Below are 15,168 nucleotides of genomic sequence, written 5' to 3' on the forward strand. Positions count from 1 at the left end.
AAACAAAACAGATCCTATATATGTATTTTATATGTGTATTTATCAGTTTGCCTGGAGTTCAGCCCTAACCACAAATAGTTATTGACTTCAGTAAACACCATGGCTGCTAGCAAAATTTCTACAATTCCCACTCGTCACAATGGATGCTCAACCAACCTGTATAGACATGACAGAAGAAGACAAGTAAGGAATATTAAAACCATTGTTGTCCCATCTGGCTGAAAAGTCATGTATATCCAATATGTGGTGAAATATACAGTGGTAAGCATTTTTTAGAAATGGCTTGATACATACCTGTGATGATCTTTGTAGTAATAGTTTTTGTGACTGGAAGGAAAAGAAAATACTACATTTTAAAAAGAAGTTCCTTTACATTAATTGATATATGTACATTACTATATGTAATAAATGTACATGGAAAAGTCAATGCAAACGTTTAGCTTTAATGAACACACCACTACACATAATTAAAGCCCAAATGAACCTTCATTTTAAGTGAGCTACATAAATTTCAGGTGCATTAAAACAAAAGCGTGTAAAGTCTTGTTTTATTTAAAAAGCAGCCACAGCTTCCTTAGAAATGCCTATTTTCTTCCATCATATTATGGAGAATAACTCTTTGTGTGTGTGTGTGTGTGTGTGTGTGTGTGTGTGTGTGTGTGTGTGTGTGTGTGTGTGTGTAAGTATTGTTCTCTCTGCAGAGGATAAGCTCCATGCTCTCTGTGTATTGGAAAACAACAGGTTTGATTCAGACCTCTACAGAGAGACCACTACTTCCACACTGAGAGTAAGGCTCTTTCTCTACTGCTTGCTGGCAGGGGACAGGCTTTTCTACCCTGGCTGTAATTGTTTTCCAAAAAAACAAGACGTTGCAAGATTTGCATTTGAAATGTATTTAACTAATTTAAAGCGGGGTTCCACCTTAAAGTGGAACTTCTGCTCATCGGAACCCTCCCCCCCTCTGTCACAATTCACACCTTTCAGGGGGGTGCAGATACCTGTCTAAGACAGATATTTGCACCCACTTCCGGGCATAGACTCCCACGGGAGTCTATGCCTCTTCCTGTCCCTGCGCGGACCCCAGACACACACTGGACCCAGAGACAGCGCGGACAATTTCTATTGCGCTGCGCAATAGGGAAACGGGAAGTGGAGCCGCAATGCTTCACTTTCTGATTCCCTCACCTAGAATGGCGGCGGCAGCATCCGAGAGCCAAGCGATCGATCGGCCTTGACTGCCGACATCGCTGGATCCTGGGACAGGTGAGTGTCCATTTATTAAAAGTCAGCAGCTGCAGTATTTGTAGCTGCTAGCTTTTAATATTTTTTTCACAGTGAAATCCCTCTTTAAGTTGGGCTGGGTGTAAACTTAAAGTGGTTTTAAAGGTAGAAGATTTTTTATCTTAATGCATTCTATGCATTAAGATAAAATAGCCTTCTGTGTGCCACAGCCCCCCTCAGCTCCCCTAATACTTACCTGAGCCCCATCTTGATCCAGTGATGTTGCACGAGAGACTCAGCTGTCTGGGACTCTTCCTTCTCATTGACTGAGACTGCAGTGATGCGCCATTAGCTGTCAATCAAAGTCAGTGAGCCAATGAGGAGAGAGAGGGGGTGGGGCCAGGCCACGGCTCTGTGTCTGAATGGACATAGGGAGCTGCGGCTCAACTTGGGTGCCCCCATAGCTGCTTGCTGTGGGGGCTCTCAACAGGAGGGAGGTGCCAGGGGTGCTGAAGAGGGACCCAAGAAGAGGAGGATATGGGCTGCTCTGTGCAAAACAAGTATAACATGTTTTTTTATTTTTAACAACATCAAAAAGGAGACTTCAGTATCACGTTAAGAGAAATTTGACAATGCTATTCCAGCATTACTACATATACTACAGAGAATGGCAGCAGGGATTCTTTTTTCATGTAAAATGGAAAACACATTTAGAACGCACAGGTCATGTAAGCGCTATCAATGTGTGCTTCTGGGGTTATAGACACCAATCAGACTCCAAAGCCTTGCTGATGCCTAAAACCTACTTATTTTTAACTATGAATAGCATACAGGCATACCCCACTATTAAGTACATAATATGGTTTATTTACTAAAGCTGGAAAGTGCAAAATCAGGCTCAGCCCGGAGAGAAAACAATGAGCTTTTAATCTCAGCTTGTTCAATTAAGCTTTGATAATAAAACCTGGAAGCTCATTGGTTTCTGTGCAGAAGTGAGCCTGATTTTGCACTTTACAGCTTTAGTAAATAAACCCAATAACATTGGGGATATTAATAAAATAGTTCATTACAATTATTCTTAAAAATGTAAAACAATGCAAAAAACATCAGTGCCATAAATGTTCTATTACTCTGCCTTTCTTTAATATGAAACTGCTTTTGCATCTTTTTATCAATGTTAAATGGCAGAAAAAAATAATAATGATATGTTACGAGCTGCATGGTTTTGGAGCTTGGTCAAAAAGCAAATATCAGCAATTTCTTTGTTTGTGGTATCATTTTCCAAGCTGCAATTAAGGGCAGTTATCAAACATTCAAGCTGCCAAACTAAAATCTTCTCAGTAAGTTTGGATAAGGTTTTTAAGAATAATCGTTGGGTTGAGGAATCGCGACCCTTATGAAAAGAAGATATTACTTACAGTATTTGGTCAGGGGGATTTCCTGGAATTTGAAGCCACGATCAAACTAACAAAAATAAATAAATAAAAGGATAACATTGACTACAAAGCTAAGTTAAAATAAAGCAGTGATCAGTCAAATTCTCTTTTTAACCCTCTTGAAAAAGACTGCTTTCTAAAGTTAACCATACCATTGTTGAATTTTGTTTGAAAATGTTCCTTTTTAAAACATTTGTTCTATATTCTTATCATTAGTGGGGCCAAATTCATCTGTTTCAACCATAGTGATGAGAAAATTCAAAGGATCAGAATGGAATTTATTTTCTCGAATTAATACATTTCTAACAGTGAATGACGTGTTTTTTCGTTCTGGAATTTCCTTTCATTCCAAAATCCAATGTTGAAAGCAAACAATGGCATTATTGAATGCACTGACAAGATTTTTTGTACAAATGAATTTATGAAAATCTATCAGTGTGGCCAGCATTAGCCATGCAAAGACAGCGATACAGAAATGTCTGCAATGTGAAGTACTGTATGCACAATTACATGATTTGGTTATACATCATGTACATGTCAATGCTGCCTTATATTATAGGATGATCATTCAGAGTTGCAATTGTAAATTAAAATTTGGCTGCATAACCCGCTTGTGGGTACTCAAATTAACAGGTATTGGCTATTTCAATGATTTATTTGGATGACAAATACAGTCCATATGGGAAATTACTTTGCTGGTACACAACATCCACTTGTGCAAAGGACCTCTGGGGAGGTGTGAAGACACATTGTTCATGTACTTTAACATCACAGCAGAGATATACAAGAAGAAAATTACAGATGAAAATTATTAGGTCCAAAATGGGAGACTAAGGTCACTTAAATATAATTTACCCTGATTGTAATGTACTTGATGATCTTATTTAGAATTCCGAGCAGTTTTTCATCACCAATGGCTCCATCTAAAAGATATCAGACTCTTAATATTGTAATAATATCTTGGCAAACAAAACACTTAATGCACTCTATTATTGGAGGAGAGGTTGGTCCTTTGACTTTGATATGTCATGTGACAGGACTCTTCTTTGCCCTTGTACACACGGTCGGACATTCCGAGGGAAAATGTCAGATCGGACCATGTTGTCGGACTGTGCGTGGGCTCCATCGGACTGTTTCAGTCGGAATATCTGACGGACAAAGTTTTAGAGCTGGGCTATAAAACTTTCCGACAACATGATCCGATCGGATTGTGTGTAGAGAATTACGATCGGACAAAGTGCCACGCATGCTCAGATCAAATTCCTAGATCAAAGCTATTGGCTACTAGCCTGAACGTAGTCCCGTCGTAATGAAATAACGTCATCACGTTACGTACGGTCGGATTTTCCAACAACTTTGTCCGACTGTGTGTATGCAACACAAGTTTCAGAAAAAAATCAGTCGGACAAAATCCAAAGGATTTTGTTGTCGGAATGTCTGACCGTGTGTACAAGGGCTTTGGGCATTCTGTTTCTCATTCATTGTAATAGCCCTCTACACTAAATATATATTTTAAAGAATAGCGCTGTTCTTCAGTGGCAGATAATGTCAGCAAAGGGCCCCTGTGCAGAAATTATATTTGGGACTTAATTATTGCTTTTATAATGTCAAGTAACACATGCATTATAGTTAACTGAATTGTGAGATAAAATGATGAACATCTGTGGTGTTCAGGGGCAGAAGGGCCTTGTTACATTGGTGTTAAGTTGGTGTTCTTCCCTTAATCACCTAATCATGCCAGTGTAACAAGGGCTTTTTAGTTCCATTGGTGTCATTGGGTGAAGGGTTTCTATTCATTGGTGGTCAGTGGTTATTTTTCCTGAAACAGGAACTCCTCTAGACAGGCTCATTCCTGAGTGCTGGGATTTGGAAGGTACCATCAAGTTCCACCCAATGACAAAGAACCTGGCCAGAGTACGTTTATTCACTTATCCGCTTAAAGACTGTCCGCCGTCATTTAAGGGCGGCACAGTGGCTCTCCTGCGTGAGTCACCGTAGGTGTACGGCAGCTCGCGCAGGCTCAGTTACGGGCGGAGTGCACTTGATCCCACTGTATGCTGCAGGAGCATGCCCATGGATTGAGAGGACTCGATGTCCTCCAGCGGCCCACAACTGCCTTGTACACAGACAGAACAGGGAAATTCCTATGTAACAAGGCATTTCCTCATTCTGACAGGTGACCTGACAGGGATCCCAGTGGTCAGGAACAGTGATCTATGTCATGTCCCAGTAAGCCCACCCCCCCCCCCACAATTAGAACACTCATAGTTAACCCTTTGATCACCCCCTAGTGTTAACCCATTCCCTGACAGTGACATTTATAGAGTAATCAGTGACTATTTTTAGCTCTGATCCCTGTATAAGTGTCAATTGTCCAAAGTAAGTGTCAAAATTGTTCAATCTGTCTGCCGCAATGTCGCAATCCCAATAAAAATTGCAGATCACCGCCATCACTAGAAAAAAATAATAATAATAAAAATGCCATAAATCTATTCCCTATTTTGTAGATGCTATAATTTTTGCGCAAACCAATCAATATAAGCGCATTGCGTTTTTTTTTAACCAAAAATATTTGGGTTTCAGAGGCGAAAATTATAACATTAAATTTCCATCTATAGAGGCCTAGGTAAAAAATAAATCAGACTTAGAACCCCTATAAAGTTTTTATTTATTTTCTTCATCATCACTGGGGAGATTTCACTTTGCTCCCTGTCCTAGTGATTAGGAAACAAAGGAAGAAGTTCCCCAGTGAGGGTACAGACAACAATAACACTTGACAGAAGTTCTTGTCCCCAGTTGGAGAGATGTTGCTTGCATCCTACTTAACAGACCACACAGCAATTTAGAAAAAATGTCCCCAACGGCAACAGTTATAAAGACCAACAGCAGTTATAATCCTTCCCTGCTCTCGCTAAATCTAAAAGTAAAGGATATGGCTGAAGCTCCTCTTTACAAACAATAAGTGTCAGTCTAATATGCCACACTTTATAGAATGCATTGAACCATTTTCTGGCCAGAGGAACCAATAGCCCTACCATGATAAATGCAGCTTTAGTACATTCTCTTGCTGGACAATTTTTGTCTACAAACCAACAATGAAGAATATCAGGGATGATAATGTATAATATTTTTTAATATCACTAACCTGCAGGGAACATAAGTTTATCTACTACATGAATCACACCATTGGTAGCCATTAGATCTTTCTCCTTAGAGGGAACACCATTGATGCTAATGGAGTCATTTATCTATGAAGAAAAAAAAAAAATATATATATATATATATAAATATGCATTAGGGCACTTGATTTCTCATTGATTTAACAGCAATAAATGTAACAGTATGTATTAAAATTATGACTTGAAGTGGTTTTACAGGTTGAAGTTTTTTTTTTTACTTTCATGCATTCTATGCAAGCACGAACAAGTGCCCCCATAGCAATCAGGTTGCTATGGAGGCACTTGGCAAGGGGGAGGGGCCCAGAGTGCTGGCAGAGGACCAGAGAAGAGGTGGCTTGGGCTGCTCTTTGCAAAAAGCAGGTAAGTATGACATGTTTGTTATTAACAAACAAAAAAATAGCCTTTACAAACACTTTAAGGTATCCACAGAAATCAGGCAGTAGTAGTTAGCTAGATAAATGAAAACCACTAAAAACATATTTTATTCACATTGTTAACATACGCATACAGACTAGAATCCAGTGCAGATGGAGCTTCTGTTGCATGGATAATCTCATACATACATATGCAACTATATTAACCAAAGTACAAACTTAAGTGTACTCAAATGAACAAAAATCATTAGTAGTAGTCATGGAAGCAACTATGTGTGATGAAACCCCATAGCAATACTGCAGGCCCTACAGTGTTTTTTAATGTCCATCTCAAAGACAACATCTCTAATTATACAGAATTCATATTAATTATGAATATTTTATCAATTACAATTCATTTGCCAATTGCACTTGGTATCTACATCATTCAATGTATAACCAAACAGTATTTGCCCCCTTGTATGCTATAGTTATATATTCATATGGGTATATACATCACATTTTGTCTATCTATCTATCTATCTATCTATCTATCTATCTATCTATCTATCTATCTATCTATCTATCAACATTGTACATGCACCAATAAATACACTTTACTGTACACTGTACTGTAGGATATGCAATATGCTTTAGGGGCACATTCATTTTTAATGCATTTATACAAAAAATAATGTAACTTACAAGTTTAAACATAAGGTTCTTTCCTTGGAGAGATTTCACAATGTTTGTTACACCAGGCTCAAATCCACCACTAATGAATACTCCTGGGGCCAGATGGTAGAGAAGGAGGTTCTGAAGAGCAAGTTTGTTACCTAATAACACAATGAATAGAATGTATAAAGCAAACAAGTTATTTAACCGTTAAACTGTTAAAAAGGCAAAATAACCAAGTCGGTGTATATACTGTGCATATATATATATATATATATATATATATATATATATATATATATATATATATATATATATATATATATATATATATATATATATACTGTATTGGTAAATATATATAATTTTTTGTAACTTTCCTCATTAATCAGTTTGGTATTAAGACTTACTATTTTTCTAAACAGTATTGATTTAAAGAGTAACTCCACTTTTGTTGAGAAAAAAGAAATCCCCTCTGGGTGATCTATGCATATTGCTCAGATTTTAATAAACTCTGTTTCAGAGTTTCAGAGTTCACCTGCCTCTTCTCTGTTAAAAAAAAGCTGTTTGTTGTCTGGAGAATGAATCTGAATGGGAGTGCCTTTTTAAATATTAGTCAGCTGATGCACTTGCAGTTTTCTAATGAGGAAATTGCAGTGTCAGCACCCCTTTGAGATGAACCCTTTGGGAGCATCTCAACAAAAATGATTGATGCAGAAGATGCCTGAAATCTGACTTCTGTCTTTGCGCAGACTTCTGGAAAAATCAGTGAAACAATCATAAAAGCAGGAAATTACATTTCAGGTTTTTCTTTTTTCACACACCAATGGTATATAGAATGCCTCCAGTTTGCCAAACTGTATTGAATTTTACAGAAAATTACAATGCTGCAGATTGAAAGGAAAGGTAATTTTAGTAATACTTAATTACAATATAGCTTGTGTAGCAATTGTACTGTTTATGCTATATATTTTTTTTTCAAATTGTTTTCCCCACAAAAGTGGAGTTACCCTTTAATACATAGTTTCATATTGTTTTGTCTAGCTGTTGAGTGAAAAATGTTTAACAGCATTGCTAATTACTTAGATAAACTTTTTCTGAAAGCTATTTTTTTTATTTTGCGCACACTGAAGGCAGTCTCTGGTTAATAAAAAAATAAATAAGTAACTATAAAGCTTCAAGTGACTAATGGGTAACACAAAATAATAGGCTGCCCTTATCCCCATTGAAAAGTTAAATATAATTTATATTCACAGTATACACATTTTTGTTATGGGAAATAAATGAAAATTTGTTAATCCTTTAAAAGTGTAGATGTTTCTCAATACAGCACATTTGAAAAGTGTTAAAAGCTTGAGTTTCCTTACAGAGACGAGTGAACGTCTTAAAAATACCCTGTCATCAGCTCATTCATTACAACAACAATCTCTCCTTAAGATGTTATGTTCATTTGAAATATTGTAGGCATGTTATTTACCTGCAATTACTTCCCTAAAAGCACTGAGACTTCTGCTGGGGGCCACAATCTGGGTGTAATACTATCAGTCCCAGTAGCTGTCATTCCCATTCACACTACTCCCAGTATCTACATATAAAAGGCTACATAGTGAAGTGATGGGAAGAGTAAAGGAGCTGAAGGAGCTGTAACAGCCCAGAGAGACATTAGATACTCCCAGACCAGAAGAGGGCTATGATATCCAATGAAGGTGAGGGATGTGCTAGGAAATGTACTTTATTTAAAGAAAGCAAATTGCAAAAAGTACAGTGGAAGTCAATAAAATAAATGTTTTTGGAAAGGAAGAAGTACTTGAAGATTTTTCTGTGCTGTTGCCTGCATTTTTTTAAGTTAGTGATAGTTTATTTTCAAAAATCTACTGTCAATTTCACCAATCCACTGTGTGTAGTTTTAATATAATACGTCCCCCCCCCCCCCAAATTATGCTAGTTTTTGTTGTAAAAATGTTAACAAAATGTTATGCAAATGTAAAGGTACTCTCCGTTACATCATGGAAATACAAAAAAGAGGGGGATCCTCCACCACAAGTGCTGTGCTGCTGGTCAATAGGTTCTGACTCACTTATATATAGGTTCTGACTCACTTATATTCCCAAAAAGGCGAATTGAGAATGTGGGATAGTTATATGAGTTCATTGTCATGCTCAAGTGAATAGAGTAATCAAGTATTGATCGGGTTAGGTGCAAAGGTTGGCTAAACCCTCTTCTCAACTGTTTTCAAAAACAGCCAAGTAAAGTATTCAACGTAATTTAAATGGTAATTAAATTACATACGCTAAATCAAGCTTTCTTAGACCAGTCATCAAAGTACCATTATTAGGTCATGTTTCCTTATGCTTTCAAAGAATTACAGGTGGAATGATTATAATTACATATTTTGAACTGTTTCTAATTAGCACAGCAATGAAAGTGCCTGTAACTCTGAAAATTAAGACCCCTCAGTGGCCCTTTAGGACAGGTTTAGGAAACTCAACCAAACCAAACCTACTTTTCAGAAATTCAATATCGCTGCTGCTAAGATCTTTGAAGGCATCATTAGTAGGGATGAGGAGGGTCCAGGCCCCAGATCCTGATAATAGTTCTTTTAGATCTGCATGTTGGATCAGGTCTAGGAAAATGCTATCAGCAGAAACATAAAGAGAAGGTTACATGTGAAAACTGTTCAAATGAATAATAATATAATAAACATCATCATAAGGCAGACACTAAATTCTGGAAAGACCTTAAAGAGCACGAGTACTGACAAAAAGCAAGAATTGTTGGATGGTTCACAGTCAAGTGGCCATATGCCATATTAGTTCTTTGTCAATAATATAAAAAATAATAAATTATTGTCAATAATATCCGTGTATTGCAATGTCAAAACTGTATTATCACTGCATTGTCAGCTGCAATTAAAAAAATATATATATATACAGTACATTCATCTAATAAGGAAATAATTAGCAACCAATGAGAGTTAAATATCAAGTAGTCAGCAGGAATCTAACACTATACTTTGCCTTTCTCATTGCTGTTTGCCTAGCTTCATTGCCCATTGTAGTTTTTTTTTAAATATGTCTTTTCTGTTTGGTTTTTCTATTAGTTAAGAATATTTCACAGAACTTTATAAACAATATATTGTGTCCCCTGTTTCCTGAGTTATGACAAAGAGGTTGAGTGGAATAGAAAAAAGCTGCCTAAGAATCAATTTTAGTTCATTTTTATAGATATGCATTGCAAAATAAAACATTTAATCTTAAAATGAATTTAGGATATTTTCCCTAATAATAAAAGCCTTGCTTAAAATAGAGTTTCTCTGCAGGTATTTTCATCTCCAGCAACATAACATTATTTTTTTTACGCATGATCAATCCAAGTAACACTGTGTAGAATAAATGGGATCATTGTGGTATACTGTAATCTAAAAGAAATGTTAAAATTACTGTACAAACCACAAACCAAAGTCTTCTAATAAAGGTCTGCCAAACCAAAATGAAGTCAGCTTTCATAAATGGCTTACTAGCTACATGTCAAATGGTTCATAGCGGTTTATGAAAAGTTTCATAAACCTGTGCTGCAGAAATAATTGATGAAAACTGCTCAATCAGCAAATCTAAATTAGATGTTTGAATTTCCAGCACATGAGCTCATACAGACATAATGAATATATTTTGAGTATAAAGTAATTTCTTCCATATCTGTCTTATAACAACCAGCTCCTATTGTATTTGTTTGATACATGTATGCAGTGATGTGGCTGCAAAATACCTACATTAGCTACAAATAGCTACATTTGCTGTTTGGTGAAGTCTTATTATGAACTGTGGATAGTCAAGAATCCATTGCTGTTCATGGTGGCTATAAGCATGATTGTTAGTCAATGCCTATAAATGCATAGCTTGTATGAACACTGCTTCTGCAGCACTTTAAAACTCATAGAATTGTGTAAAAAAGAGATGTGTTATTTTCCGTTGTCATCAGGTAATGGATATCCAGTGCATGGAATACTTTTTAAGCATCAATAAAAAGTAAGCACTAAAGCTGGGTATATACAGTTAATTTTTTTTTTCTGTCAACCAGCGAAACAAAAAAAATCTAACCAATTCCGGAATCCACACAAGAGATGTGGATACAGGAATCTACCCCTCTGTGCTATTGTATTCAGACAGTGGGGACTCCTCTACTGTCTGAATACGCTGATCAAATTGGCTGCAAGCCACTGATCGAAGGAAGGTTTTCCAGCATGACTGTTCAACGGAAGCTAATCTAATGGTTGGCTTCTGTTAAACCAGAAGGGCTAAACACAGATCAGAATTAGTTTATTTATTGGAATACAACTGATCTCCACTTAAAATCTAGTGACCTTATAGTTACACTATGAACTTAATGGAGTCTATGCACCTAATTCCACTGATCAATACTGGGTCTACAAGAAAGTATCTTTCATTCGATGGTTACTAAATTTATTGGGGTACAGCTGTTCTCCAGAGTACCCCAAATCTAGTGACCTTCTAGCCACCCCATGGTTCTTTGTTATGCTATGAACATAATGGAGGCTGAAAATTAGATAATATGCAAATACTATCCTTGGACAGGCCACATGGGTCTTAATTTAATGAATAACTTGTTCTCCCTCTGGAACAGACCAATTTGAGGGTATATATAAATCAAAAATACATCACCTTAGGACATTAGGAAGGATGTTTTCCCCTATTGTAGCAAATTAAACCATGCTTTCTAAGGTTTTTTTTGCCTTTCTCTCAATAAACTACAGGTTTAGGTTTCTAAAGATACATGTTTTTAGTTTAAGTGTATTTATTTTTTGGCTTTTGGTTGAACTCAGTGGGGAGTCTTTTTTACAACCTGACTAACTATGTAAATATGTAAGCAGAGCTAACCACAAATTTAGTCATTAATCAGGAAGTTACAATCATAACCACCCCAATAGCAAGTAGTCTGACCACTACTACTGCAGGAAAAATACCACATGCTCTTTTCCTACAGCTAGTGGTTTCAAAGCATAAAGTACAATTAGAGTCTTTTTTTTTTTCATAAATCAGATACATAACATAATCTACATGCATTTTTTTTCCTCCTTTGACCTTTGAAACTGTCCCCTGGCCACGTTGCCACATTCTTTTTCTAATAATGCCCCCTGTGCTGCCAGGAGTCCTGTAGAAGTCTTCTCAACATGTGAGATCCTGCTTAAAATTTTACCTGTATGTGCAGCCATTTAGAGAGCTGCACACAAAAGAGTGTCACAGCAGCTGTCATACTCCAATGTGGAGAAGGAAAAGAGGCTAGGCGTTTGCTCTGTTGCCCTTTCATGCTGTCTATGTGTGCTGCATTCTGAATAGCTGCATATGCAGTTGTAGATTCAAGCTGGAGTGCACACACTGCTGAGATTAATGCAGCACAGCTTGAGGAAATATTCAAAAGTAAACTCAGAGGAGAAAATTTATGAAAAAAAAAATACAAAAGAATGCAAAATTTATTAGTATCTGGTTTATGAAAAAAACTACTTTAATATCACTTCAAACTTAAAATAACTTCAAACTATGTTTTTTACGCTACAGTAGCAATGGTCAGGTTTACTCTAAGCCCTGGTTCACACTGGTGTGGCTTTGAAATCACAATACTTCAGCGTGATTTCAAAGCATTACTGCATTTTGCAACATTAGTGCAATTTGCACTGTTGATTTCACTGCAGCTTGCAACTTAGTTTAACAGAAGTCTATGTAAGTCACAATGAAATTGGTGAAAAGTAGTGCATGAACCTTTTTTTATAATTGCTGCGATATGAGTGGCAGGGATATGAATGGTTACACTGCTGGCAATGGGGTGTGACTTGTCATGTGATTTGGAACTGTCAAATTGCATGACAAATTGCACTGATGTCAGCGGGGCCTAAGACTGGATAGCCCTATTATTATTTGATATTAGTAGTCATTGTAAGAAGTCTGCACATCTGTAATATCCTGGTGGCAGCAAGAGCAGTAGAAGAAAATACTACATAACCCACAGCAAATAAAAGTACACCAAGACATCAAAGTCTATGATAAGATGAAAATATTTGGACTGATTTACTAAAAGCAAATTCCGGCTGTTAAATAAATGTTCCTTTAGATTAATGAATTATTGTATGTACTTTACAAAGAACAAATTCACATGCAAGGAAAACATATATTTTTTTTTTTATATTGCTTGGATTGGATGATGGAAGTCAGCAGAGCTTCACCATATTCACCATATTCACTAAACTAAGAGAAAATTCCACATAAAACCCCCATTCAAAATGAATAGCCCATTTGCCTTTAGTAAATTAACTCTTAAAGTTATAAAGAGCATCATTAATTACATTTAAAACCACATTGGCAATCTAACATGTTTTCTCTGCAAGTTAGAACTCTACCTGAAACGCCTGTCAAGGCTCAAGATGTCAAAAAACGATTTCTCAGCAGGCTTTATGATTTCTTTGAAGTTGTGAATGGCACCATTTCTTCCTTCTTTGCTTCCACGAAGCATGCAGGAGTTTTCAATGCATACAGCCTAATGTTTGAAACAACAGTGTTTAAGAAACTTTGATGTGCACTTCACAAATACTAATGGGGAATGTTAGCACAACTGAAAGTGGAGTATAAAGTTGATAGGTGCAGATCCCATGTTTACCTATTGGATATCAGTATGGGGAACAGTAATCAATTCTGTTTGCATAGCAGGGCAGCAATAAACAGTATCAGCAATAAAAATGATATGACAGATTTACAATAGAGTTCAACTTCATTTATAAATTCCTCTCTCTACTGATCCACAGTAGCACTGGCACTAAATAAAATCTGCTCCTGACCACTTCTTATTTTTGTATCTGTTTGGAGTGAAAGTCTGTCTTATCTTCAGTGATAAATTTGTTACTGACCTGTGCAAATCTGTCTTAATTACCAGATTTATCGGCGTATAACACTTTAAAATCAGGGGAAAATCGTGGGTGCATGTTATATGCCGAACCTCTGCTTCGGAGGGTAAGGAGGGCGCCGTCTAAATATACAGAGCCATGTGTACTGTGTACTCGGCTAGGCTTGGTTCAGCATGGATCCACTCGCAGTCAAGCCCAGTCCTGCCTCCTAGCTTTTACGTCCCGCCATTGGACCGGTGTTTTGTCTCCATCATAGGAGCCGGGCCAAGGGCGGGACTGGGCAGGACTGCGAGACGAGCCAAGAGGAGCTGAATACAAAAGACACCTGGCTCTGTCTATCTCAGCGGCACAATAATTTAAAAGATCATGCTGCAATTTTGGACAAGGCTGCAGATGGACACTTAGGAATGGCTGCAGATGGGCACATGGGCAAGGCTGCAGATGGACACTGGGCAAGGCTGCAGATGGACACAGATAAGGCTGCATTGATGGGCATTTAAAATTTAAGTTTTTTCCTTAAACTTCCCTCCTTTTGGGGTGCGTGAAATACGTTGGCGTGTGTTATGCGTTGATAAATACGTTAGCTATCCTGGGTGGCAGGTACAGGGGATAGCAAATACATAGCAAAATTGTCTCATACACTTTGGTAAATATCAGGCATCGTAACTACTGCCTGTTACTAAGAAGCCAAAATCATGTCAAGAATTGATATATTTAGCAAAGCTGATGATGTGCATAGAAAGTTTATTAAAAACATATTTTAATACACAGTCGCAAACATTTTTTAAATAGGTCATTAAACTTACCGTGCGGTACACAAACACTCTCAGAGTCTTTCCACCAAGGGTTTCCAAGACCTGACCATTGTAAAGGTTATTAAGAACAAACTTTTGCTTGATGACGTGATTTTGCAGAATTAGTTTAAGGAGACGTTGATCCATTCTCATTGTTTCCTCTATAAATTAGACAAATAAAGTTTTAATTTTACAAAACTATTCATACTTCCACTAAATATAATCTTTTAGTGACTGTATGTATGATTCAGTATTTTTTTTCTAATTTTGGCATCAGCACATGTTCCCCATAACTTGTCTATTAGCCATACAAATGGCTAGAATTGAATAACAAGATATAGACCGCAGTTCAAAATATGGCAACACTGAATTTAGAGTATGATTCACAAATTGTCCACAAATCAAACCATTGCCTATTCACTTATCATTATTTATTTTAAAGAACATTGGGTTTAGTATATGTAAATACTTGAATTTCTATAGCCTGGTTACACGTACACCTAAAGTCACCAGTTGGTTGGCATGCTCCTCAACATTATATATCTATAAGGAACTCTGGTGGTAAGAAACAGTATATTTGCTGCAGTTCTGCTTTCCCGA

The 15,168-nt window shown here is 36.9% G+C and overlaps 1 protein-coding gene across 12 annotated transcripts in view; it reads right to left on the bottom strand.

The window, feature by feature from the left end:
- POSTN (periostin) overlaps positions 1-15,168 on the bottom strand; it is a 78,488-nt gene that overhangs the window by 21,626 nt on the left and 41,694 nt on the right. For all 12 annotated transcript variants that reach the window (XM_077484170.1, XM_077484172.1, XM_077484168.1 and 9 more), the window contains exons 10-17: positions 14,581-14,729; positions 13,274-13,410; positions 9,368-9,498; positions 6,895-7,025; positions 5,803-5,905; positions 3,513-3,580; positions 2,640-2,685; positions 295-327 (exon numbers count right to left, since the gene is read on the bottom strand). In XM_077484170.1, the coding sequence (XP_077340296.1) occupies positions 295-327; positions 2,640-2,685; positions 3,513-3,580; positions 5,803-5,905; positions 6,895-7,025; positions 9,368-9,498; positions 13,274-13,410; positions 14,581-14,729 (798 nt within the window). The remainder of the gene's footprint in view (positions 1-294; positions 328-2,639; positions 2,686-3,512; positions 3,581-5,802; positions 5,906-6,894; positions 7,026-9,367; positions 9,499-13,273; positions 13,411-14,580; positions 14,730-15,168) is intronic.

The sequence above is a fragment of the Lithobates pipiens genome, unplaced genomic scaffold (genome assembly GCF_037356315.1).
Source record: "Lithobates pipiens isolate NorthernLeopardFrog02 unplaced genomic scaffold, aLitPip1_a1.2 Scaffold_16, whole genome shotgun sequence".
Lineage (NCBI taxonomy): Eukaryota > Metazoa > Chordata > Amphibia > Anura > Ranidae > Lithobates > Lithobates pipiens.